This window comes from Typha latifolia, chromosome 1, assembly GCF_019914945.1.
Source record: "Typha latifolia isolate L0001 chromosome 1, TyphaL0001v2, whole genome shotgun sequence".
In the NCBI taxonomy this organism is placed as follows: Eukaryota; Viridiplantae; Streptophyta; class Magnoliopsida; order Poales; family Typhaceae; genus Typha; species Typha latifolia.
Genome location: NC_133086.1, coordinates 18,065,085 through 18,090,705, shown reverse-complemented (window position 1 = coordinate 18,090,705; position 25,621 = coordinate 18,065,085). Strand labels below are relative to the sequence as shown.

The window sequence follows — 25,621 nt, the reverse complement described above, 5'->3', positions numbered from 1 at the left end:
TTATTTATAATATCTTCTTGGGAAAATTTTATATCCTAGAAATCTTGCATTTCTTAATATATTTTCTTTAATTTACTTGAGCTGTTTAATTGTGACAGATATTTTTTGCCGTGTTCCACATTTCAAGCCTCAACTTTTTCGTTTGTCAAAAGGTAAGTGCTTGTGTACATCGAGTCCTCGTGTCAAGACATCTACCTTAAGTTATGTTAAATTAAAATGGATCATTAACTAACAAGCAGTAATTTTATGGTTATAAAGCAAAGACAAATCATAATTAGCAGACAGAGATTAGCGACTCTAATGCCACTTGAAAAGGTAGTAGAGATTCGTTAGGTAGTTAAGCAGCAATGGAGTCACGAAAAGGGCTTTTTTTTTCCCCCTATCCTCATTACTGAAAGCAACTAATAGGAGAAGATGAATGTTTAAAATTCATGGTGTGGTATTTTATTTTATTATTATTATTATTTTAGAGAGAGTAGATAGATGGCCAAATGGGAAGAGAGCTTCCCGTTTCCTCGATAGGGCTGTCAGCTTAGGAATAAAACCAACAGGCTTTAAGGCTTTGAATCTTCCAGTTCTACAGACAATATCATATATACTGTTTTCCACTTTTAAAGAGAACTGTAGTCCATTATTTGTCAAATTTGTATGTAAAACTCAACGTAAATTTTAACAAATTTATGATGATAAAATGCCTTCTCTTGAGAAGTAGCATTTATCATTAAAAAAGAGGAGGAAAAAAAAAAAAAGGAAAACTAATTTAAGAGGCAGAATCCAGAGTGTGTTTGGATTTTATTTTTTTCTTCTCTTTTAAGATGCCTGAATTTTACTCAAAATGTTAAAGATAACAGCAGTGAGAGAATGCAAATATATTTTTCATGACATAGCGCACAGAAATATCACAAGAAAGAGAAGATTTGTGCCGAGTAGTACAAGTTTGTCTAACTATAAAACTTCCCACAGGGGACCTCAAACTAATTGATCCTAATTAACCAATTTCAAATATTTATCCTGAGTCAAGTGAGTTCAGCTGCTTGCTTCAGCAATGATCAGAGATTTCGTTGCTACATTGGCTTGCAAACTTACTCGGGGGAATGGCCGGAACGGCTTAACATGAGATTTCCTGGAAAACAGCAGAGGGGAAGACACCAAGATCAGTAAAACACCATGTCAAAGGGAAGAAATAGTTCATCTTTTATATGCTAAGATATATTTTCTAAAAATCACATCCATTCGTGGATTTTAATTTTCCTCTCTTCCTCGTCTACTCATAGTTCTCTTATATCAAGCTAAGTATCAGTTTCCTCTCAATAAAATCCCTCTGACCCTCTCCCTCATGGGCATCCATCCTCATCCAATTAGGGAGTACAAATTTTGCCTGTATACTTAGAAGTTAGAAATATATTTTTACTATGTTATTGGTTCCTTACTTTAGAAGACAAGAAAATGATCTCACAATGAAGAGAGGTACATCAGATGTTACTGACGGCACTCCACGACTATGTACACGGGCTTTCCATTCAGCCTGAAGCGTTCCTATATATATAGCAATTGTCAACATGGCATTCAAAATGTACCAATGCGAAAGAACGGTCATAAACTATGTACGGTAGAATTAAAAAAGATGAAGAAAGAAATTTTGTTATTCTTTAAAAATGTGAAGCAGAATATTTTATTTGCGGACTGACGTAAGTACTTCAACAGAGATCACAGCAAATTACCAACTTCCTTGTTATATAGCAAGCAATAACAATCATGAGTCAGCCTCTACTAATTATTTTGTCAAGTTCCACAAGAATGCACATTTATCTTGAAATGGCATGTGGCAATCAAGAATGTAGTTGTCACATAGTGACTATAGATTGCAATGGTACGGTAGTTTCATTTTTTGAGATGGTGTATGGAATAACATAATTGGTCCCTATCTCTTAGGCTTCAAGGTCAATAGAAGTTCATGAAGAGGTGAACTACTTCCAAAATGGGCATCATTTTTTATAGAAACACATTAGGATCATAACAAGAATAAGAACATGAAACAAGTTAGTTTCAGATAACAATAAACTTCATTCACAATTACTTCTGTGACTAATATGTTATGTCTCTAATAGATATTTGTATAACTGCATGCCTCTACTGGATATTTTCCGCAATGTCTTGCTTTTAGTATGCTGTAAAACACAGCTCTGCTAAGAAATTTGAGATAGCAACAAGCTGACAATTCCATTCCCAAGTTACATGGTTTTGAATGGTTAGCTGAGAAAAACAGAGTGTTATTCTGAAATTAATAACATCATACCTTGAATTTAGGTAAGCCTAGGAGACAAGCACACTCAACCACTTCGGCTCCAGCACGCTCTAGAAATGCAAATTTTCCCACAAACATGAAAAAGTTAAGGTCAGTCGATGAAACATACTTTATGAAAAGATTTGACAGCATAATATTGTATATTCTTTCTCAAGAAACAACGTAAAAAGTTACACAATTTAGAAGAAGAAAGTACTAATGTTCTATTGGTTTGTACTCATACATATACTTTTGATTGAGGTTAACTCCAGACACATTCTCAGAAGAAATGTTCATAAGACTTTTATTCTCCTGCATGCTAATATTTTTCACTAATTTGATAATTTACTTGTCGGTGAACAAATTGAAGCATGATGGCCTCAATATGAGGAATCATCCAGCATGTTGACATTTTCCTCAAGTTAGCATGCTAAATGTAATTGTTTGTCCAACTTATATGACAATTTCAATGGAAACTTTTGTATACATGGAAGGATAATATGCAAGATATACAGCTGTTTTAAATATATTTCGAACAGTTTATACTACACTTTTGGAGAAGATAACTAGAAATGTACCAAGAAGTCTTATTGCTGCAGATAATGTACCACCAGTGGCAATCACATCATCAATGATCAGTATGCGCTCCCCCGGTTGTACAGCTCCAACATGCATTTCCAAACAGTCGGTACCGTATTCAAGCACATAAGTTTCTGAAATTACTTCACCTATATGGGAGTAATGAATTATCACACTAAATAATAATTTACAAGGCATGATATATGGCATATATTTTCCATAAAAGAAACAAGCATGACACATCCGTGCCATATCTTTTTCTGCATTCCAGAGCTAGAATTTAACTCATGTGGCATAGAAACAATGTCTTAATAGGTCATAATAAGATCATTAGAGAGTATACAATAATTTATGAAGTTTTTGAGCAACTACTAAGTGCTACACAGAATTTACATCTTTGATGGTTCCAAAGCTAAATTTCTTAAAAGTATAGAAACCTCTCAAAGATCAAGTACTGGGAAGCACACTCAACCACAAAAATATATCATGGTTTACTTATCTTCACAAAAAATACCTTTGAAGTTAGCACGAAGAGCTTCAGGAGATGTGTCCCAAGTCATACACTCATAGCTATGAGAAGAAGATGGTGAGAGTTAAACAACAAACATACCGCTATTCTCACCATCATTAGTTTCTAAACTAATCTTTGGTTTTGTCTAAATTAAATTAAACAGTCAACTTATCTATCATGTGCAAAGGTAGCAATGCCACATTGTTCATTGCTTGCTCACTGGTGGACAACCCATGTTGTCAGCTAGCAATCACTTCACGAGCCTACCAAGAAGAATGTTCTTAGATGCTCGTGCCTCCTCGATTGCACATCACCTTGACATATGATGTGATCAAGTTTTACGTGTGCTGCCAGACATCATAGCTTCTTCCTGGTCACACAATCGCAATGATATGACAAACTCTATCTTATATGCCTCCTTTCTTTGTGTGAAATTCATGTTAGAATTGTATCATAAAACTTTTTGCATAAAAGTCTGGTCAATGAGTTTTTGAATATAAATGCAAGCATGCTCGGAAATTTTAGTTACAAGGCATCTGACTTACAACAGTATGTGCAAGATGAAGAGGTATATTCTATCTTAAGAAATAATTGACAGATTAAAGTATTAGCACTATATGAATCTTACAATTTACAAATTCATGCTTCGAATAAAATGAGAACCAAAACTTGGTTAATAGTTGTTCAACAGAAAATTGAAAATCTTACTTTAGCAGGAAAAAAGAATATATATATATAAGTCAAATATATTGAGTGAAGTTTGTACCTGGTAATTTCTTAGGTTTACGTAATGGTATAAATTTTGCACCAATTGCCAAGGCGATTGAAGGGCCAAATATGAATCCTCTAGCTTCAATTCCTTGTAGATCACTTGATTGAGTTAGTTTATATAAAGCTATTTCTTGCTAAGCATAGCATAAATTTAATTCTTATAAAATGGAACTCCAAAGTTCAAACTCGTACGATATAGTTTGTTGAAGGATGCAGTTTTGTACTTATTATGTGAGACCACATATGTATGAATTCAAATAATTAATTATGACAAGTTTATAACCCAAAACAAATACCGCATATAAGAATGTTCAATAGAACATGTACGAAGGAATGACCTTACAACTAATAGCAAGATTGTACTGAAAACGAAAAGGCTAGGACCATAAAGATTCTGATATAAAATACCACCAAAACTTTGTTATTGATGACAGAATGTTATTCAGTTATAGACCTATCAATTTTTTCTGATCCAATTTTTTTTCACAAAACATGCAATATATGTTTTGCAGCTATCCAGCAAATACCCACTCTTTAGGGCAATAATTAAGCAGCCTAATAGCAAACATACAAACAAATTCTGCAAATAGGACTCTGCAAGTTGATGCGCGTAATTTAGTTTTCTGTGTATCGAATTTCTGATCGGTGAGACAGGAATCAGTGCATCAACTTGCATTATGATGTTTCTACACCAAACAGAACTCCCGTGTCCTCCTATCGAATCCAATGAGTCCAATATTATAAGCGAAATTCCAAGTTGCTGAATAGGAGTTGTATTGGCCCAATTGAAATAGAAAATATATAAGTTTACAAACTCCCCTAAAAAAAAAGTCCTTCTAAACAATTACCTCAAAGATATGTTGAGCTATGTAAATACTCACAAGGAAACAAGAAGAGAATACGACATTTAACTAGGTGAAGATGACACAATACAGACACAAGAAGAAGATTTAGTTGGTCAAATACAAACAGGAGACGGACTAGAAACATCCGTACAGACCATGCCATGCATGCAACTTGGAAAGCTGCAAGTGCATTGGTCGGCTTCCCCGGCCAACATATCGTCGGGTGGGTCAACTCTCGCTGGGGAAAAAGAACGGGCAATAGACAGGGGTAATTTGCACGCGACTCAGTGAGTCAACTCGGAACCAAAAAGGTTTTGCGCTCCGGTCCTCAAATAAGAGGGGAATATAAAAAAGAGTCCAATTAAAGTAAAGAGAACAGAGGATGAGAGGGGTAATACCAGCAACCGCGGCGATACCCATGTCGCGATATCGATCGACAAAGATCTCAACGACGTCTTTGAACACCTCGGGGCGGAGCAGAAGCGGGGTGATGTCGTTGAACATGATCCCTGGTACCCCCGCCAAGTCCCAAATTCCATCAAAGAACAAAATTTTACACGAACCCAACTCGCAAAAACGAGAGCAGAGCTCAAGAGAGAGCAAAGCAAGCAAGACCCACAAGAGATAAAGAGAAGAAGACGATGACGAAGAAAAAGACCTGGTTTTGGGAAGTGGGGCACCACCCTAATGGCCGCCGAGATGGCTTGCAGACGAGGGTCTACGCCGTTCTCCTCTTCCAACATCTCTCTCTCTCTCTCTCTCTCTCTCTCTCTCTCTCTCTCTCTCTCTCTCTCTCTCTCTCTCTACCTTTCTTTGCTTCTCTGTTCCTCCACTCTCTCACTCTTTATATGCACCTAACAGTCGTGAACTCAGTTGAGTTCGGCTCTCCTTGTATTCCCGAAACAAACAGGAACGCATTTATAACTCCTCTGTCTCTCTTCGCTCACAAATATTGACTTGTTTGGGGTTGTATATGTTAATTTTCCAATGACTCTGATACGAAGATCTTTTTATTTCCTTATATATATATATATGATTTCCTGTCTCTCTCTCTCTTTTTTATGGGGACTTGGGGAGCAATTTGGCGTAGTAGCTATAGGAGAGGGGAAAGCGCCAAGGCTATGCGAATCGAACTTTTGGATCTCAGAGGATTTTGGGGTCAGAGAGAGTGAGAAAGAAAGCGAGAGATTCCGGGATTTTGGCTCGATTTGCGTTTTCTTGTGCGTGTTTTGGAACCTACACACTTGCACTGTTACCTCTCTCTGCCTTGTGCGCCATCGGAATGATTAGCTACTTGGAAAATTATAACAAAATTGTATTTAATAGATTACCTTTGAATGCTTTGATCCCATTTTTAATCCTTTTTTTTTTTATATATAAAAAAATGGTCCACACCAATTGTAATGCTGAAATCAATGTTGTTCCTCCGCGTCCATATTTCCTATCCTTTTAAATTTATATTATATTTCTACAGAAATAATTTAAGTTTTTTTTTAAAAAAATTCTACATGTATATAAGTCAACATCAGATTAAACTATAAATAAAATAACTGAATCATAAAGTCAAAACCAAAAAAAAAAAACATGCTCTTAGGTACGAAGAATATCCTTTCCCACTATAGTCTTAAAAGGCTCTTTAGTTACCAAAAATAATCACCAACTTCACCGAGGATATGAAGATCATATATAATAGATAAATATACAATATCTAGATAAGTTAGGGAAAGGGTGTTGTCAAGGCGAAGGGGGTCAACAAAGCAAAGAGATAAACATAGGGGTTAAATAGGGACGGCGAAGGGGTCCGAACCAAAGGATAAACATATATATATATATATATATATATAGTTTCATAATATATTTTATTAAACATTTAGAGGATCGATGTTGGCTTTCAATGTTACACTTGAAAGGACTACTATCAACGTTTACAGATTGGACTTGCCCCCCTCCCCCTCTCACTTTCTCCTCCTCCTCTCAGAATATCCAAAGGATGGGTAGTATTGTCTATTACTGTATTGATTGGTAGTGGTGCAATGCCCATGAACATTTGCCATGTGTCTAGTGAAAACTAAGCAGCTGATTTGGACTCTTCTCACCTTAGAGAAACATAAGATTGTTCAAAATCTCAATACAAGGACTTATATTTGAGGTATAGACAAAGGAAAATATCTTGTGTGCAGTAAGCTTGTCTTTGCTAAGATCATGCCTGTACCTCTCAACCCCCCCTTATTTGCCAAACAGGAAGCTGGTGTTGGTTGGCCAAATGGGAAGATACCAAAAGTTGATTTAGATATACAATCTTTACTTAATGGTTATGTTATATATTTATTATCCTTTCCACTTTGTAATCTAGCTTTACTTACTTTGGATGAACAAGTAGAAACTACTTGGTATATATATCATCTCCAATAAATGAATGAAAGATAAATTGTAGGGGTTCCCTGTCTCTAAATCCCCCAAGCTTATTTTGTCTTTTATCCCACAAGTTAAAGGGAAAGGAATCATACAAAGTCTACATTATGATGGAAATAGAATAACTTAGATATGGGAAACTATTACATGGTGTGCTTGTTTGTATAAATCAACTTGCATTCGTCTAGTAATTCTATGGATTTTTTTTTTTATATATTTTAGACATGGGAAACTATTATAGATATATCATTTAAGCACAAATTTTTAATATAGCTTGATACAAATACTTTCAAAAACACATATAAATTATAATATAAAGAACAGTTTTTTACTTATGGATTTTATGAAAGAATAATTACACTAAGACCTCCAAAATTTTTGCCTATTTCCATATTCACCCACATCAAATAATCATTTTACCATTACCTTTCTCTCTCTCTCTCTCTCTCTCTCTCTCTCTTCTAATATAAGGATAAAATTATCTATATTTTAGAGATTTTTTATAGTTAACAGGGTAAATGTTTTACGAAATAAATAAGTTGATATACGTAGGAGTAAGCAATATTTCCAAAGTATAAATATAATTATCCCTTCAATAAATATCATGACCTTCATTTTAATTAATAAATAAAAAAGAGAACAGATATAAATTTTTATTTATATTGCTTTCTCATTAATATTAGATACATTGCATCTCGAAACACATAAAATCAGAAGTCACTTAAATCTCCATAAATATGGATTGTCCTTCCCAACAATTAACAGACAGTGATGCATTTTCTAGGAACTTCCCAAGAGCTAGATCTCCATAAAGATTACTACTGGGGTGTAATTAATTCTATAGATCATCTATCCTTTTGATACATAAGCAACAAATGACAAAGAAGCATGTAAACTAATGTTTATATGGTTTCTCTGACAAAGTATTTTATGATAGTACATATGCACACTTTAGGGTTCCAACAACCAACTCATACACAATAAATGCAGCTTGACCAAGGAAAAGTGAATGTAATCCAAACTACTGAACCAATATATCCTAAACTGTCATATATATATATATATATATATATATATATATAATGAGAACCAACTTACAAACAATAGAAGCAACCAATGGAAAGATTACGAGTGGTACTGCTAATTAATCTACAAAAGATATGAGCCTTCAATTTCCCATTAAACTTTTATGCCCCACATAAGGGAGGACCATATATAATTATGTATGCGTGGCTCACTCTAACAGTAGGCAGCTTTCACCTATATGGCTGTGAAAGTATACAATGGTACTTCAAAATGATATCATGTAATAGCATTGACAGGGAAAAGGAGATCTCCAAGACTTATAGATGTGATAATTTTTTCTCTCATTATCAAGTAAATGTCACATATATATATATGTTACTACTTAAGGGGTGTAATTTTTCTGTCATTATCAAAGAAAATCTCCAAGACCTACTGGTGTGAATCCTACCATACATAGCTAACCTAAAAAAAAAATAGAAATGTCCATTCATTTTAATGCTTATCTTTGCTTGGTGAGATGTTTCATCGCTATTTACTTATTCTAATATGCACCTTTTATTTATTTTTACTATAGAAAATCTCTCACATTTATTTATTTATAGGGTTGCATCCCAATAATACAATTCCAACACATTTCTTTCATGTGGTTCTAAAACCTAGATATGATGTAATGCTGGATATGTAGTTAGCTCAAAATTTTCTATGGTGGGTAATTAGCAAACTAATATTTATACACATTTCTCCCATGTATATATATATATATATAATTAAAAAAATTAAGAAAAAAATCTTAAATAATATTAATACTTGATCCATACCGAGCTAATAGGTTATAGGCCAAATAAAATAGATAATTTTTATTAATATATAAATTGGATAACTGATCTAATCATCCGAATAAATGAACCATGTATAAAGTCCAAACTATGAGTACTTGTTTTACATACTACAAAGATAGAAAAGATGTAATTAAGAAGAAGTAATTGTTTATTAATATGGGCATTTGTTTTCTAACCTATCCTAACAAAGTATTTATCACCTTTTACCACGAGAAAAACCACGGTGCTACTTTTTTTTCTTAACCAAAGAGAAAAAAAAAATCCAAAAGTAGGAAAAGAACAGAGAAGTTATTTACGTGTACCGGAACAGATCCTGACGTACCACAGCGGATTGCGTCCAATCCCGATGTACCAATCCCCGAATTGGGACCTCAAATTGGAAACCCCACGGAGGGTTCGGTGGTCCCCACCCCCGGCGTCAACAAGCACGGTCCCACATCCATTTACGTCCAAGTGGCATTAACCGGGAAAGACTACAAATAGGGGGAGGCACGTCACGTGATTACGGCCCCCTAAATAAGTCGCTAATGGAGAAGGCGAAGAAGAAGAAGACGAAGCAAAGGCAATGCCCTACGTAATGCGCGGGATCCACCGGCCGAGCACACGCGACGCGACGCGACGACCGCAACTGCCGACTCCCACAACCCCGCCGATTCGTACCCACCCTAGCAGCCGCCGGCTCCGAAAACCGACCGACGAGAGGAGTGATTTGATAACTAGATCAACTGTGATCGATCAAAACTAGCATTTTAATAATAAAAATGTACTAAATATGATCCTTAACATGGGGCTAGTAGGACGACTGTAATGACGCTAATGACCTTGCTGTGTTTAATAATTAGGGTCGGGTGGTGGGGTTGGCGGAGAGCACCCGCTCGAACTTCTTTGTCCTATGTGAAGCTTTTTTTTAAAAGGAAATTGAATGAGCCCGTATACTGGGTGCAATTGTCGTTGATAACTTTGACTAGAAATAAAAGAATTGAAAAGAAGAAAGGGAAAGAGAAATCAATCCTATCTCATTATATTTAAATATATGAGCCAAAACAAGATAAAGAAAAAAAAAAAAAGAGTAAACTTTTCTTTTTATTTCTAGACACACACACACATATATATATATATATATATATTTTTTTTTTTTTCTTTCAGCAAAAGATGAGAAAGGGAGGGGAAGAGTGCTTTTGGTGAAGGAAAAACTAATGTTCATATCCATTGGTATGGAGCTTTTCCTTGTCTTCTTCTGAAAGCCAAATTAGAACATTAGGCTCACCTATTGTGGGCCAGTTCGGAATCGGAGCTTTTACTAAGTAATCCGGCCCAGGCCCACTTCTTTCGACAGCTCAAGTCTGCCGTCGGTGTTGGTGCTGTGCAGCCATACTTGCAAGTTCTTTCTCTTTATATGTTCAAACAATGGTTAGTTGGATCCTAAATTCTAATTTCCTTTTAGTTCTTTCAGATTATGTTTACTTTTTTAGCGTAAAAGATTAGACATGTACAATATTTTATAACCCACTTTAATTTAAGGATAGAGAGAGGAGATTAGAACCCAAGGAGATTCACCACAATATATATGTATATAACAATTTACAGGAAGAGACTGAATCTGGAGGAAAATTAATTGAGGTTCCTCTTAGCAAAATAATATTTAACACCACCAAAGATGAAAAAATTGGAATTGGAATTGGAATTCTATTGAGAAACATTTCTTCAAGCAAAGTCTACATCCAGATGCATAACAAAATTATGCAAGGAGGAATTAAGGAAAAGTGAGAGCTGAAAACTTTCTCCAACAATAAGTAAATGGTGAGAACATATTAACACTTCCCTACTTCTTCTTGTTAACATATTGTTATATTTTTAGACCATATAATTTATCTGTGACATAGTAGGTTAATATTGGTAGACAAAATACCTTACTGATGGCACTCCTCTAATTCTTCCTATATATAAGAAACTGATGAAAAGTATCTCTTGGCACTGTTCGTCGAATAATATCTGAGAAAAGGAAATTCATCTTTTGCTTATTTGATCGAATGCGAACTCCGAATTCGACACGATGTCAATTTACTTTTCATTCCACTACAAATTTCCTCTCCAAATATAATCTGTGTTCATCTATACAATCTGTTTGGATAGAGATCTTTTTTGTTCAAAAATAGCATGTCCTTAATTATGTCAAAAAGCACTTTAAGTTCTTGATGCCTGCCATACATATGTTATCTGAAGTGATTCAACTAAGAAAAAATGATCTAAAGACTTCATTAATGGTGACCATGCTGTAAAATATATAGAAGAGAGCTCTAAGTTGCTCTTCTTTTCTTCATATAATAACTTGCCTATATTCTAACTTTCTTTACATGAGTCATATTAGCATATGACTTTGTAGAACATGCTCTGAGCCATGATGCACTAAAGTAGGCTTCACAGATGGACCAACTCATTAAATAACTCATGAAATAGAACCCTTGTGTCTGAACACTTTAGCATACACATGGTTGCATCAGCAACTCACAACTTTCCTGGATCTGTTGATATACAATTAAATGGTACTGCTGATGCATGCATATAAATCTGACATGGTTGCTTCATCAAATTGGCAAATTTTACTTCATGGTTTCTTCATCAGGGCTCCATAATTGATCACAGACAGTAATACTATGTCGCTCAGTGTTATATATGCTGATGAACAGTGAAATGGTGCTTGTGCTGATGTGATTACAGAAAGCTAGCTCTTATTTGATTGCTGAAACATGGATAGATAGGCCAAAGAATGCAAACTGTTCAAAAGTGGGAACCCATGCCAGTGGATTGTCCTTGCTTGCAGACATACACAAGCAACTACTCTTATTAGGTAAAAAAAGAAGAAGAAGAAGATGAGAGAGAGAGAGAGAGAGAGAGAGAGAGAGAGAGAGAGAGAGAGAGAGAGAGAGAGAGAGAGAGAGAGAGAGAGAGGAGAGAGGAAACAATGGAAGTATGTCATGGTAATATGGTATAACCACTTTTGGAAATCTTTCATGACTTCATAAGTACTGATGAAATGAAAGCAGGCCTAAAAGGGGATATCCATGAATAAAATTCCCATCATCTGCCTCTAAAGTATCAAGAGAAGCATAATTAGGCTTTGGAAGAAGAAGAAGAAGAAGAAGAAGAAGAAGAAGAAGAAGAAGCATAAAAGGTTCTGATTTTAAGCTGCATGATGAGGGCATCTTTTCTTTCATCAAGAAAAAAAAGGGACACCCACATCCAATAATTCGCTCCCTGCACCCACCATTCAACAAGACAACACATCCAAGAATCTCTGTACAACAAATAGTAGATAAGTACTTACTGAAAACCACATGCACAATTCTCTACACTCCCATGGAGGATCTAAAACTTGCAAACTATTCCAGTGGCGGAGAACACTCACCTTTGCAATTGGTCTCTCCCTGTGATTTCCCACAGCTTTATTGAACTGCAATTGAGAGAGGAGATGCAGTTCAAGAAAGCTGTGGAAGACTACAAAGAGGGCCATCTTTAAGCACCCAAGAATTTTAGAGAGAGAGAGAGAGAGTGAGGAGGTGAGAAGGGTATAGCTATGAGCTAAAAAGCCTAATGGGGGGGGGCTGTGTGGGCTTATAGGAGAGGGAGAGGATAGAAGGGCTATTTATAGTGAAAGGGGGAGGAGAGGAGAAGGGTTCGTGGGGTTGGGTGAGACACTTTAAGGACCCAATCCCGAGAAGAATATAGACCTGAAACGAACTCACACCTTCCTTTCTCTCTCACTCTCTCTTCTTCTCTTTTTTGCCCTTCTTAAAAAAAAAAATAAAGCAATGTCGATAAAGACATCTTTAGAAGGCAGAAGAAGACTTTTGGGCTCATCAACCCACATAATTTATTAGCTCAGTGGAAGCATTACCAACACTTTGCAATTATTAAATGTTAGGGGTTTGTTGGTTGTGGTAGTGGACATGGTGAGGGCTATAAATAAATAAATTAATTAATTAAATCTACTTTCGGTTTAATTCGGAGAAAGAGGAGTTGTGTAATTGTGTTTTGAGGCTGGCACAAGGAAATGGCATCGGCGTATGTTTTTCCTTCGGCAGCGCACATTCCACACCTGCACGCATCTCGAGGCGCGGTTGGTCTCCTCGCCCCGGGAAATCCGTGCGCGACGGGGCCAGAACGGTGTCAGGCCTCCGGCCTCGGAAACCCCTGGACTCGCCCCGATGGACGGCCTTGATTCCTCCAACGCGGCGGCCCGGATCAGACGGTGGCGGTAGCCCCGTTGGGGGACACATCTCTGACCCCAAATCACTCCTTTTTTTTTTTTTTAAAAAGAAAATTTTAGTTCTAGACCCCCAATTTTATAGCACGTAATGAAAAAAAAAAAAAATCGAATCTGGCCATCGTCCCCACGTTGGATCCAACCTCACCCCATCGATAAACAACACATGCGCCCATGTGAATCATGGGCCCCACCAATCGTGTGGAGCGTTTCGGCTCCGGCCCTCTCGGATTCGGGTCGGTGCGTTGTCGGGCCGGAGTGGCAGACCGCCCGCCTCGGCGCGGCGCCGCCTCGGGTTCGGGTTCGGGTCCGGACCGGATCGAATCGGGTCACGCTTAGGGCATTAATTTAAGGTGGGGTTTGTCGATTTGATTTATCAACAACCCTGCAATGAAAGATAAAATAGAATGGAAGGGTTGGAGTTATGTGGATTTGATTTGGCAACAATCGGATGGCCACCTTGTCATTAGATGTTTTATGCGTGTCGTGACATGGCGTGCCATGGTGCTCCAGCAGTCCCCCACCTCTCCCCAAGAAAAAAAAATGGTTAGAAATTTTTTTCGAGACATATCTATCTTGACCTAATTGGACTAGGATTTATATGTCTCAAAATTTTAACCTCCAACCTGTTCTAATACTTTCTTAGTGAGGTTTTCTTTTCTGCCTAAAGATAGAGGAGTAACTTCACACATAAAGAATTATGTTACTTTTTTTTTATTTTTTTTTTAAAGTTAGGTATCTAAGACTAGTATCCCTTTATACTTTTAACTTAATATTAAAGAAATTTACTCAGAGATTTTTGAGGTTATTTTGCATATGGTAACCCTTTGTTAAGAGTCATATGGGGTAGGGTATGAAACATCGACACATTTACCGACAACAGTAGTCTCACATATCATGCACCATCGCAATTAAGATTATAAAAAATCACGTTCTTATTTTATCTATTTATACGATTTGGCGTTTCTAAACTAGTCTTGATGTCTCGCGACTTGGCTGTCAAGAGAGAGAGAGAGAGAGAATAACGAGTGACAAGCAAGTTGAAAGATAAAACGAAGTCTGTCCTTTAATGGAGACATGAATGCTCACACTTTGGAAGACAGAAAGTTTATTAAGAGTTGGCAGTGGATTAAGCTATTTGATTAAGAAAAGCACTTGCCCACCCACATGTAATTAGAGCTGGCAAACACTAGCTAAGACTCTTTATAAGTTTATAATACTCTAATGCCAAGCAGTGTTAGTGGATTAGGTTTTGTCCAGCATGTGGTTAGTGGCCTCGTACGTTTCTGCTGTACACTGCATGTGTTGGCTAATTATACTGCAGGAAACTTCTGTTGGTTTAATCTTACCATAGCTAAGCCTCAGCATGCATGCATTGATATTTTGATATATCATTCTATATAGTTACTAAGTTTCTAACCTACATATTTAACTTGTCTAAACTGAGATCATGCAACCGAGCATCTATCCAAGGATCGCCATGAGCTAAAATAGTAGACAAAAGCTCAAAACCAAGTCTGCATGACGTTCGTTCGTTGCTCAGGATTCAGGAAGCAACAACATCACTATATCTAGTGTTCTAGTGGCTGCCTTGGTTGATCTTCAATCGATCCCACATCCTTTTTTTTTTTTTGTTTCTTTACTAGAAAGTCCGTGGATATATGATGCATTTGTTTTCCAAGTTGACAACAGTTACTTGAGAAGGGGAAGCCCAATCCCTATTGGAAACGTCTTGCATGGCCTTGCTGGGTGAGACCATGCATGGTGGGCATTCGTTGACTATATAAGAGATGGACAGAAACTTAGATGGGTCACAAAAACATAAATGAGAAGGTGACATATGTGAAAAATGAATAATAGTTCACAGGTCTAAGAGATATAATTATGGGAATAAAAGGTTAACATTAGGAAAAATTATAAATGTCACCAACCATATATAACAGTCCCTACAAATTTTAACTTTTACCAGAAATTGGATGCAGAGTGTATTCTTCATATCGATGCCATCTTGCACTGAATTTGCCCTTGAGCTTATTAAATGAGCCCACCCAATTGAGGTTTACGATCTGGGTTTTTGTTTTGGACTACGTAATTTGAAACATTGTTTACTTCGAGATCTTAATTGAGGCCCAAAAGTTTTATGGGCTTGAGATGGCCTGTATCTTAATCCATCTCTCCCCTGGCTCTTCCAGCCTGGGCAAAAAAAGATCACTCCAATTGACTTGGTTCCATCTGCAGTACTTACCCATGATAGAAATCTAAATCTATCTGGCAGATGGGCTGGAAGCATCGTCTAAATAGATCCAAAATATGTTAGATGGTACTACTGAATCATAATTACTGCACCATTAGGGTTAGATAAGCAGTAGCGTTCAATTCAACTTAATAGGTTTTCTTCTCTACATCAATAATTTCTTAACATTATCAGATTGATCAATAAACTGAAAACTAAATGAGGCTCGATAATGGTTAATTAAACTCCAGATATTCAGAATAATTAACTAATTAAAATCTTTTCTTTTAATTTAACAAGCGATGGTGAGTAAATCGATAGAAACTAAATCCTCAAATTACCCACAAAAGAGGGGAAAAAAGGGGGGGGAGAGAGGGAGAGAGAGAGAGAGAGAGAGAGGGGCATCGATCTGCATTCTGCAGTCATCACATCATGGAAGGTGATCACGGGTTCATATGACTCCAATTTGCCAGCTTTATTAGAAAACAATCCTCCCTCACGGACCGAGTATAATATAAAATTGATATATGCCCACACAGCACGTATCTATCTACCTCTAATTCTCTCAATAACTCTCCACCTCTAATACCACCCAAATCCTCTACTTTATTGGGCACCTCACATGGATTCCAAGCTGGACTTCTTTATCGTTATCTCTCCCTCTCTCTCTCTCTGAGACTGACATTATGTCTTCTGTTTTGCGAGTGAGAGAACGTCATGCATGGCATGCAAAAGAACAACTACTTCTTGTGTACGTATATGCGCTTGGGTAAGTAAGATAACAAGGTGTAGTTTGTTGTGTTGCGGAGTATATATAGTACGTAAGAATATATCACACCGATATTTATATAGTGTTGTTTAATTTCTTACACTATTTTAATTAGCCGCAGAAGATTTATTTATTGCGGTTGACTTCGCTTAGAATCTTGTCAAACTAGTTGAGAATATTATAATATATAAAGTCTCAGAGGATTGGGTACGTCAGAAGGGTTAGTAGTTCCCGAAATTTTGGAGATCGATTAATTAATTAGGAGTTTGGGTTATAACAATGCTTTGGTTTAATAGATTTTTGGCCGGCCATTTCGTTCATGTCTACTAAGAATGTAACATATGTGAGAACTAATATTGCACCTCATGTAATTAAGAACGTGTGGTTTAGGGTGATTGTTGTACTTCTATTTAGCTAGGTAATTACGTGAATGAAAGGATAATGAACAGAGACAAGAACAAAGATAGAAGAGATCGATGATGGGCTCTATCTTTTAGAGCCAGGGAAAGAGTCAAGCAGGAAACCCTGTTAGTAGTCAGCACCCTCACATGCCTTGTCTTGGGGACTTAATTTCCTTCCTAACGTTTCGTACTCCTTAACTCCTTCTATAAAGGTCGTAACTTTCTTGTATTCTTTTACATACATGCACTATACTGCAATCAAGAGTAGCCATGGATTCTTCCAAGCTCTCTGCCATCCTCCTCCTCCTTATGCTCTCCATTTCCTCCACTCCTGTAGCCCTTGCCTGTGGTGAATGCAACACTCCTACTCCCAAGACTCCTAAGACTCCTCCTAAGACTCCTAAGACTCCTCCTAAGACTCCTAAGGCTCCTAAGACTCCAACGATTCCACCCATCCTCCCACCAATCATCGGCAAACCACCGATCACCCTCCCTCCGATCACCGTCCCCCCGATTACCATGCCACCGATCCCCCCGATTACCATGCCACCGATCCCCCCGATTACCATGCCACCGATCATTGGCGGGGGCACGCCGCCTGCGACCGGAACACCAGGTTGCCCGACACCGCCTGCACCGGCACAGACCTGCCCTGTCGACGCCCTAAAGCTCGGCGCGTGCTTAGACATCCTCGGCAACACCGTACATGTCGGCGATCCTGCGGTGCAGTGCTGCCCGCTCATCGGCGGCCTTGCCGGCGTGGCTGCCGCCGCTTGCTTGTGCACGACTATCAAGGCTAAGCTGCTCGATATCAACGTGTATCTCCCCATTGCTCTTCAGCTCCTTGTCACTTGTGGCAACCCGGTTTCTCCTGGTTACACCTGCCCTTAGAGCATATCACGCTTCTGTAAGTTTCTTCTCTTCTTGACAAATATAAGCGAGATAAAATAAGTTACATAGCAGATGAAACTGATCATGCCTGTCTCGTTTTGTTAGCAGGGAAAAGGGAGGTGATCGATCACAGTAGTGATGAGACGTGAGATCGAGGATGCCAAGTCACTAATCGATCTTGTTTATTTCTTGTGTACGTGTTGTCAATTTGTTGTACAACTGTGAAGCCTTGGTGGAAATCGCTTCAAAGTGTTGTGTTTTGAATATTGTTGCAATGGATTCTTCTCTTCTCTTCTCTTCTATGTATTCCTTCAACTGGTGCATCTTCGATCTCCTCTCATTAAGTGCAAGTTGGAACCAAATTAAGTTAAACAGAAGCACTACAAACTAAAAGAGGAACACGAACTGTACGTGTCTTGTGACGCCAGAGGATTAGGACTTATAATGTGGGAAATCTTTTCAAAGACGTGGTATAAAATTATATCCACTGTGTCAATTGAAATTAGAGAGATAAAACCTCTGGCAAATTAAATCCTCTCAAACCCTAACAGGTGGGCCAACTAAAGCACATAAGATTCGCCAGTATACTTGATAGAAGTGCTGTCGATCGGTACTCGTGAACCCAATGATCGATCGGTCGCATGAGATTCTCCATGCCGAAGCTAAGAGTTGCAGATATCCTCCACAGCATCTCAAGCCTCTATGTGTGATACAAGCTGCATGCTTTTCTAGAAGCCAATGATTGACTATTATATAAATCTCAGTTAAGTTTTCTATATATTCCTTGTTCAGAAAGAAGCTAACGGATAATTACACGTGGGCGCCTTTGTACTAGTGCTCATTTCACCTTTACCGCTTAAATTTATTTTTTCCCCTTATCTGTGTAAAATCTTTGAAATATCTCTGCTATTATTAATTTGTTATTCTTTAATCTATATATATATATATATATATATGTGATTATAACATAATAAACTTTAGGCCATTTAGTGACTAGGTGCAAGATATTAGATAATTAAGGTCAAAAAGTTATGAAAAAAATAAATAAATGGGTACATGTGAAAATGAGCTATATATAGTTCAAATATTATTCGAATGTTATCAATGTTAAACAAATGCACTTTATACATTGTTTGTCCCTTGCCTAATCTACTGTTATCAAATTTCTTTAATTTCTACGTGTAATTTTCTTTTGGAGAGAAGTGAAAAATTAACTTTGTCTTAGTTTAAACTGATCCCGCTGGGATTCTAACCGGATACGTTCGTACGAACTCAATGGTGCATGCCTCAGTTCATTTCTGAATGTAATAAAAACTTCCATTGCAAAGATGAACACCAATATCTACTCATACATGCAGCTTACTGAGCCTCTAAGTCGACGAACTCTACCCACAACTTAAAAGTGAGAACAACGAACAAGTGATTCGAAAGGCGAATAAAGTAGTAGCTAGCTAGATACACTTGAATCCATCTGGGATCTCTTGCTTACATCCACTAGCCATCAAGCTGACAGCCACCGACCACTCGATAGTAATCCCTAGAACGCTCTCCTTGACGGTGGTGCAAAGGCAGGCGGCGGCCTCGGCATCCGTCAGGCCTTGGAGAAGCGGGCAGCATTTGCCGCCGAGCGGCACTCCGACGACCAAACTGCCCTTATCGCCGAGCAAGTCTAAACACGCGCCGAACTTGACGGTGTCGCGCGGGCAGAACGGGTTCGGCGGCGGCATCTTCGGGGGAATCCTGCGTGGAATTTTAGGCGTCGGAGTGTTGGGGTTGAATGGGATGGAAGCCGTGCTGCAGAGAGTGAAGAGGAGGAGAGTGAGTGAGAGGGTTGCAATTGGTTTGGTAGCCATGGCTTGCCTTCCTTCCCTTTGGGGTTAGGTGCCGCTTATAACGAGTATTGCTTGCAGGAAGATAACTTAGATTCGTTTAATAATTAACTTAAATGATATTGAAACAAAAGATAAACATTCAACACAAAAACAAAAAAAGAAGTACTCTAATATATATTATGGATAATGTATATTATACATTTTTAACAATGGTAAAGGGAAATGGCAGAGGGAAGTGGGAGGATGAGCCACTGATATGTTCTTGTTTTTGTGGTGTTTTGCGTCCATGGATGGATGTCATGAAAGGAAATGATGAGAGGTGATGGGGTCGATATGCTGTCCTATGCTAGGAGTGGGTCAGGTGCCGACCTCCTTTTATTAGATTAGGGCCGTACTTTGTTGTCCTGATTGACCCCTACACAAAGTCACATGAACAGCCTCTCTCTCTCTCTCTCTCTCTCTCTCTCTCTCTCTCTCTCTACTATTTAACCCTTATTTTGTTGAACTTTTTCATTTACCATTCTGGTGGTACGGTGGTATCCAGTTCTACTACTGGTTGTGACAGAGATTGTAAATTTGATTCTTATTATAAGTAATAAGAGTGATATTTAGTACATTTTTCTAGCTTATAATTAGCTTCCAATAAAAAGCTTATGTAGAAATTGCAGGATAACATGAGATACTTTGGATCGATGATGATGATGCTACAATGTAAAGCCTTTCTGGGTCTGATATTTAGAGAGAATTAGCACATCATCATCATTAATGATCATCAATATTATTATTATTATCATTATCATTAATTTTAATTATATTTTAGATAAATAAATTGGTCTTTTAATATATAAATTAGACAATTAGTTCAGTCTTCTTAATAAATAAGCCACAACAAATTTAATTTATGAATATATAACACTCTAATAGAAAATTTATTAAATATCAACTGTAGACATCTATAAGAAGATCGAATTTATGACTATCTGATAGGACTCAATTATTGAGTTACAGTAATAACCCACTTTACGTTGTTTCTCTATTTTTTTCTCTCCTATTTTTTTTTTTTCTAAAAAATTAAAAGAAAAGAAAACACATAAGGTAACCAAATCACTCTGCCATAGATATCAATATTCATCTCCTTTCTCTTTGTTCAAAGTCTCCTGCTCTCACTTTTGGTCGCATATGCATCATCTGAGCCAGAAAACTAGTTCAGCATAGCTTATCTATGCTCGTTCCTGGGAATATCATATAATGCTGGCCTTCTTCATCATGTTCATAATATTTCAATGTACCACAGTAAAGCTGCTCAGGCAAATTGTGTCTGCTGGAACTCACTCACTATACGGAAAGGGATTAAGGAAAAAAAAAGAGGAAAATATTAAAAGATAACTAGTTTTACTACAAAAATTATTAACACAGGACATATTTTTACAAATTTCTTCTTATGTGAAGATGAGACTGAATAAAATTACATATTAATCACAGGTCTCCAAAAGGGAGGCGCAACAAAAGTGTAGTTATTACAGCAATTTTGTCAAAGCGAAAATGACTACGCAAACTCATCCTAAAAGTATCTGTAGAGAATGGATGAGAGGATAAAAATGCACTACCTGATACAAGATGGAAGCGTGACACCATGGCACACAAAGGCAAGCACAACATAAATTATGACCAGAAGGAGGAGTATTAATATGACCCTGCAAGATATACGCATTCCATCTCAGATAATGCTTTTGTAGTTCAGGAAGAAGCAAAAATATAAACATATAAAAAGCATGGATCGAGTAACAACAAATACAGAAAACATGAAGGAAAAGGAAGCAACCAAAAGGTGGAAGTGGTTGGACAGGTAAGCTTCAATTATATATAGGTTCAATGTTTAGTAAAGAAAGGATTGAATTGACTGATTTGTTTTTTTTTTCTTTTACAGCATTCGTCTATAATTATGTAATCATTGCATGCATGCATTCATTATGATTATATTTATCCATAAAACCGTTATGCAAGTATGTGACACATTTTGCATCTAGACCACTAAAGTCAAAGTTTAACATTTGCACGCATAAACTGCCAAACATCTTTCCTCATTAGTGTTATTGCCAACATTTTTGTATCTATCATGGTGGCACATGCTTAAAGTTTAACCATCATGGAATGTGAATGAAATACTACAAAAGTTTAAGATATTTCACAGGGGATATAATGCATTTGGTTCCATGGAAAGGGCATATTCTGTCCTTGACTAATTCATAAGTTACTTCAGTGATTTGCTAAAGTAACAGCAGGGCATAGTGCAGAATATCTGTTTTTAAAGATATTTTTGCAAAAGTGCAGATACCCAAATATAAAATTTGCAGGTTAATCCTCTCCCTATAGCAGGCAGACCCATTTGCATACACGCACACTAGAGACTTTCAATCAACTAAGAACATCTGCAATCATACAGGGCAGCAGCCAATTAAGAGAAAAAGTAAAGCTAAAGTAGGAGAAATTATTGGCTTGATCAAAGGAGAAGGTTTGTCGGAGTACCAATGGATTTCCTTTTACTCCTCTGAGTGAAGAGGAAGAGCCATTGATATGAGAGGAGGATAATATACATTCTTTTTTTTTGACTCAATATACATTCTTTATTAATATTGAATATCATGTGGAACTCTGTCAACTGTGCACTTTCATCATGTGACAATCTGATTCATGAAATATACAGTAGTAAGTAACAGAAGCATAATAAAAAGTAACTTAATTCCTGAACTCATATGTCCACACTTTATAAGACTTTTCATAAGGGAAGTATGCTAGTTACATCCAAGAATAGTTATGCTCACATTTGATAAAGCATAACATAGTCATTTCATGATGTGTTGGTTTTTTCCAAAGATGATCTCTCTAATCCAGCCTTTCTACTTATTACTCTCCTAGGCAACCAGAAAACTTATAAAATAAGATTGGCAAGAGACTTAATAACTTAGAAAGCATACATAAGCTTAACATTCCGGCACCACACCGAGCTCCTAAATCGGCGAGCTTGTTTTCTGAAGCGAATAGTATTTCCTTGCATATGTTCAGTTTTATCAACCAACATTTCCAATCTATCTCCTCTTTCCAGTACCTTATCAATATTTTCAATCATGACATTTCGCACCTACAAATGAAAAATATCAGTAAGTACCATTCAGGCTGTCGAAAAGAAAAGAAAAAGGTGAATATATTACATATGGAAATATAATGATCATATTTCAAAAAAAAGCAAATGAAAAGGTAAATGGACTAATTGACCATGCGGATACAACTTACAAGGATAGTTCAAGTTGCTATAATAAGTAAAAAATGCACAAAGTTCACACTGTTAGATTATAAGAGGAAAAAAAATACCATTCTCTATAAGTTTAAGCTTTTAGAGCAGAGTTAACATAGTATGAGAGCAGGAGACTCTATGTTTGAACAAGATGTAATATATGTATAGACATATTCGGCAACTGTAGGGACATCAGCATTAAGTGTGGGGAATTGCCTACTAGTACATTTAACATATGTCCAACCTAAATGCAACTTGAGTACCAAATTTAAGAAAACAGACACTGAAGTGTCATAAAGTGTTTACAGTTTACCTGACTCATTTCACCTCTAATGCGATTTATTCTATCTGCATTTGGGTCATTAGAATAATACTCCATCTGTTGACTCAAAACCCGTGAAAATTCTTCATTCATTGCATAAGCAAGAGCCGTGTGACATGCACGACCATATGCCTTCACAAATCTTCCATGAATTTCTTCGAGAAATGCAAAAGGAATTCTTCCTATACAAATAATTCAACGAAGTTAATATGTGATGAGAAAGGCATTTGTCTATACAAAGACAAAGTTCCTACACAGAAATTTACAGAAAAAAATTATTTCCCAATTTAACTGATTATCCTTCAGTCTTCTTATGCTCTTACCATTTATCTGTACAAATAATATATAATAGAAAAATTAACTTAAACCAAATTAAGATATGCCATGCTGAAAATGGGATTTCCTTCCAAATAAAAAAAATTGACACACGGCTAATGGAATTTTAGCTTCACTGTTTTCAGCACTTTCAACAATTTTTCAAATCTTGGCCAAGAATATATTCTAAAAAAACAACCTCATACATTGAATGTTGGAATCTCAGATCTTTGATCAAATGTTTCACACTAAGTTGACTTACTGAGTTTAGGCTAAAATTAATGGGTTCTTGCCAGAATCATCTACAATATAGTCAAAAGACCAATTAAAATTGCCAAAGTCAAAGCCGCTGAAACCACTGTCTGGCAAAATCCACTGACTGGCAAAACTACTGAAACTGAATTTGACGAAACAATAAAACCTGCAAAAATGTTAAATTAGCCAAAAGTTGCCTAACATAACACAACCTTTTATCAGTAAATACCTTAGAAAACTTTCAAGGGCCAACTTAGAAATGACTCTATCATAAACGAGTGTCGCTAAAGGGATACCTGTGTATTCTAGTTGATACTTGACCAGAACAGTACCTATTTACAGCTTAAATTATGAGAAGATAGTGAACAAATAACAAAAAGTAAAAAATTTACTAGCACTTCCTTAGTCTCTGATAGCACTGCCAACAACAACACATTAACTTTTATTCCTCAGTATCCAAATCTAATCAACTTCATCATCGAAATCTTTCTAATTTTGGTTCAAGGGAGCATAACCAAGAAAGCCCAATTCACCAAAGATTCCAGCAATTCAACCTCTGACCCAATAATTCATAAGCAAATCAAACCAAGAAGAGGAGGAGGAGGAACTCACTTCCGGCGGTGTCGTCGGCGACGCAAAGGACGGTGATCCCATCGGTGCGCGTGACATGGAAGACGTATCGGTCCTGGGAGTAGGACACGTGGCTGTCGTTGACGCCGGGGATCTTCTCGAGTATTTGCCGCGCGATGGCGCCGGCGTTCGTCTGCGTCGCGCTGAACTCCGCAAGCACCACCGTGCCACGAGCCACCAAAGAATAAAGAATCGTCATCTCTCTCTCTCTCTCAACTAAGATGGGAAAAGTGGGAAGGAGAAAGAGAGGAGTAAGTAGAGAGAAGAGCAAGAGGAAATCGTAGGAATGTTCGTTGATCCTTTTTTCCACGTCTCGTGAAACGGGTGGCCCGCACGGGTGCTTTACAATTTAATTATATTTTAAAAAATAAATTAGTTAATACTTAGTTTTTTTAATTTAGCATATTAAATTAGGTACATATATTTTCCATAGTAATTTTTATTATAATAAAATCCACATATTTATATATACAGTGCACATAGTTCATTATTATAACTAAAAAAACTAAATATAATTAAATTGTAAAAGCTTCGGGAGACTTTTTATTTTGTGTTATAATCTCTTTTTTTTTTCTCTTTTTTCTTCTTGCTTATTTCGAAGTGATTTACACTTTTATTTATATTTATCAACCAAACACGGTTTGCTTATGTTCATACTCATCCACGTTAAATCCTCTATTCCAAATATATTTATACTTCGTTTTTATTAATTATTTAAAATGTATAGTTTTAGAGAATTATCATTGCGTTTTAGTTAGAAAAACAACGGTAGCTCCCCTATCCTTTAAAAATATTTTAAACAATTAATGAGAAGGAACTGTTAAAATAAATAATATTTAGATAGTTTAGGGAATGAAATAGGAAATTTGACGTGGCTAATACTCTATAATAAAAATAGTAGTCAAATTCTCTAAATTCAGATAATTTGGCTAGAGAAACCAATGCAAATGCTCTTAATAAATTTATAATAGTGTTTTTTTTTTTCACATTCAGCTTTGCACTAACAATCCAAGTAGTCCTAATGATAATAGTAGCGATCAAGATTCATGTAAGTTGAATTCAACACACTCGCGACATCAAGCAAAACAGATAAGTGAAACAGTTCATTTTCCTTTAAAAAAAAAGGAAGTATGCATTATAATAAGGGTCC

The 25,621-nt window shown here is 36.7% G+C and overlaps 3 protein-coding genes and 1 long non-coding RNA gene across 11 annotated transcripts; 1 reads left to right on the top strand and 3 right to left on the bottom strand.

Moving 5' to 3' along the window:
* Positions 1-854: 854 nt before the first annotated feature.
* LOC140802419 (adenine phosphoribosyltransferase 2-like) lies at positions 855-5,937 on the bottom strand. 6 transcript variants are annotated; one of them, XM_073157969.1, is made up of 7 exons: positions 5,649-5,937; positions 5,389-5,499; positions 4,141-4,233; positions 2,863-3,012; positions 2,297-2,355; positions 1,457-1,536; positions 855-1,123 (listed from the first exon to the last, which is right to left on the bottom strand). In XM_073157969.1, exons 1-6 carry the CDS (start codon positions 5,731-5,733, stop codon positions 1,480-1,482), a joined length of 555 nt encoding a protein of 184 aa, XP_073014070.1. In that variant the 5' UTR covers positions 5,734-5,937; the 3' UTR covers positions 855-1,123; positions 1,457-1,479. The 6 variants fall into 6 exon arrangements, with proteins under 6 accessions (XP_073014070.1, XP_073014078.1, XP_073014045.1 ...); XM_073157977.1 differs by having other exon boundaries at positions 1,431-1,536; positions 5,649-5,881; XM_073157944.1 differs by having other exon boundaries at positions 1,431-1,525; positions 5,649-5,881.
* Positions 5,938-11,499: 5,562 nt separating this feature from the next.
* LOC140782060 (uncharacterized) lies at positions 11,500-12,869 on the bottom strand. Its single transcript, XR_012107782.1, has 2 exons — positions 12,674-12,869; positions 11,500-12,562 (listed from the first exon to the last, which is right to left on the bottom strand). It is a non-coding gene; the product is annotated as an uncharacterized lncRNA (long non-coding RNA).
* A 4,243-nt stretch (positions 12,870-17,112) lies between these two features.
* LOC140796261 (uncharacterized) lies at positions 17,113-18,125 on the top strand. Of its 2 annotated transcripts, none has more exons than XM_073149218.1 (2): positions 17,113-17,841; positions 17,931-18,125. In XM_073149218.1, exon 1 carries the CDS (start codon positions 17,205-17,207, stop codon positions 17,823-17,825), a length of 621 nt encoding a protein of 206 aa, XP_073005319.1. In that variant the 5' UTR covers positions 17,113-17,204; the 3' UTR covers positions 17,826-17,841; positions 17,931-18,125. The 2 variants fall into 2 exon arrangements, with proteins under 2 accessions (XP_073005319.1, XP_073005309.1); XM_073149208.1 differs by having other exon boundaries at positions 17,120-17,841; positions 17,934-18,125.
* Positions 18,126-19,090: 965 nt separating this feature from the next.
* Positions 19,091-24,748, bottom strand: LOC140781822 (vesicle-associated membrane protein 711-like). 2 transcript variants are annotated; one of them, XM_073128069.1, is made up of 5 exons: positions 24,454-24,747; positions 23,263-23,453; positions 22,633-22,796; positions 21,265-21,351; positions 19,091-19,619 (listed from the first exon to the last, which is right to left on the bottom strand). In XM_073128069.1, the coding sequence occupies exons 1-5, from the start codon at positions 24,668-24,670 to the stop codon at positions 19,277-19,279; spliced, it is 1,002 nt and encodes a 333-aa protein (XP_072984170.1). In that variant the 5' UTR covers positions 24,671-24,747; the 3' UTR covers positions 19,091-19,276. The 2 variants fall into 2 exon arrangements, with proteins under 2 accessions (XP_072984170.1, XP_072984178.1); XM_073128077.1 differs by lacking the exon at positions 19,091-19,619 and adding an exon at positions 20,586-20,992 and having other exon boundaries at positions 24,454-24,748.
* Positions 24,749-25,621: the final 873 nt, after the last annotated feature.

Coding starts and splice junctions, on each gene's coding strand:
- LOC140796261 (XM_073149218.1), top strand. CDS start 17,205: ATGGATTCTTCCAAGCTCTCTGCCATCCTCCTCCTCCTTATGCTCTCC.
- LOC140802419 (XM_073157944.1), bottom strand. CDS start 5,733: ATGTTGGAAGAGGAGAACGGCGTAGACCCTCGTCTGCAAGCCATCTCG. Junction 3,013..4,140: donor TAAACCTAAGAAATTACCAG/GTACAAACTTCA, acceptor ACTCCCATATAG/GTGAAGTAATTTCAGAAACT. Junction 2,356..2,862: donor TGCAGCAATAAGACTTCTTG/GTACATTTCTAG, acceptor TTGCATTTCTAG/AGCGTGCTGGAGCCGAAGTG.
- LOC140781822 (XM_073128069.1), bottom strand. CDS start 24,670: ATGACGATTCTTTATTCTTTGGTGGCTCGTGGCACGGTGGTGCTTGCG. Junction 22,797..23,262: donor TTAGAGGTGAAATGAGTCAG/GTAAACTGTAAA, acceptor TTTCATTTGTAG/GTGCGAAATGTCATGATTGA. Junction 19,620..21,264: donor ACGCTTCCATCTTGTATCAG/GTAGTGCATTTT, acceptor CACTCTCTGCAG/CACGGCTTCCATCCCATTCA.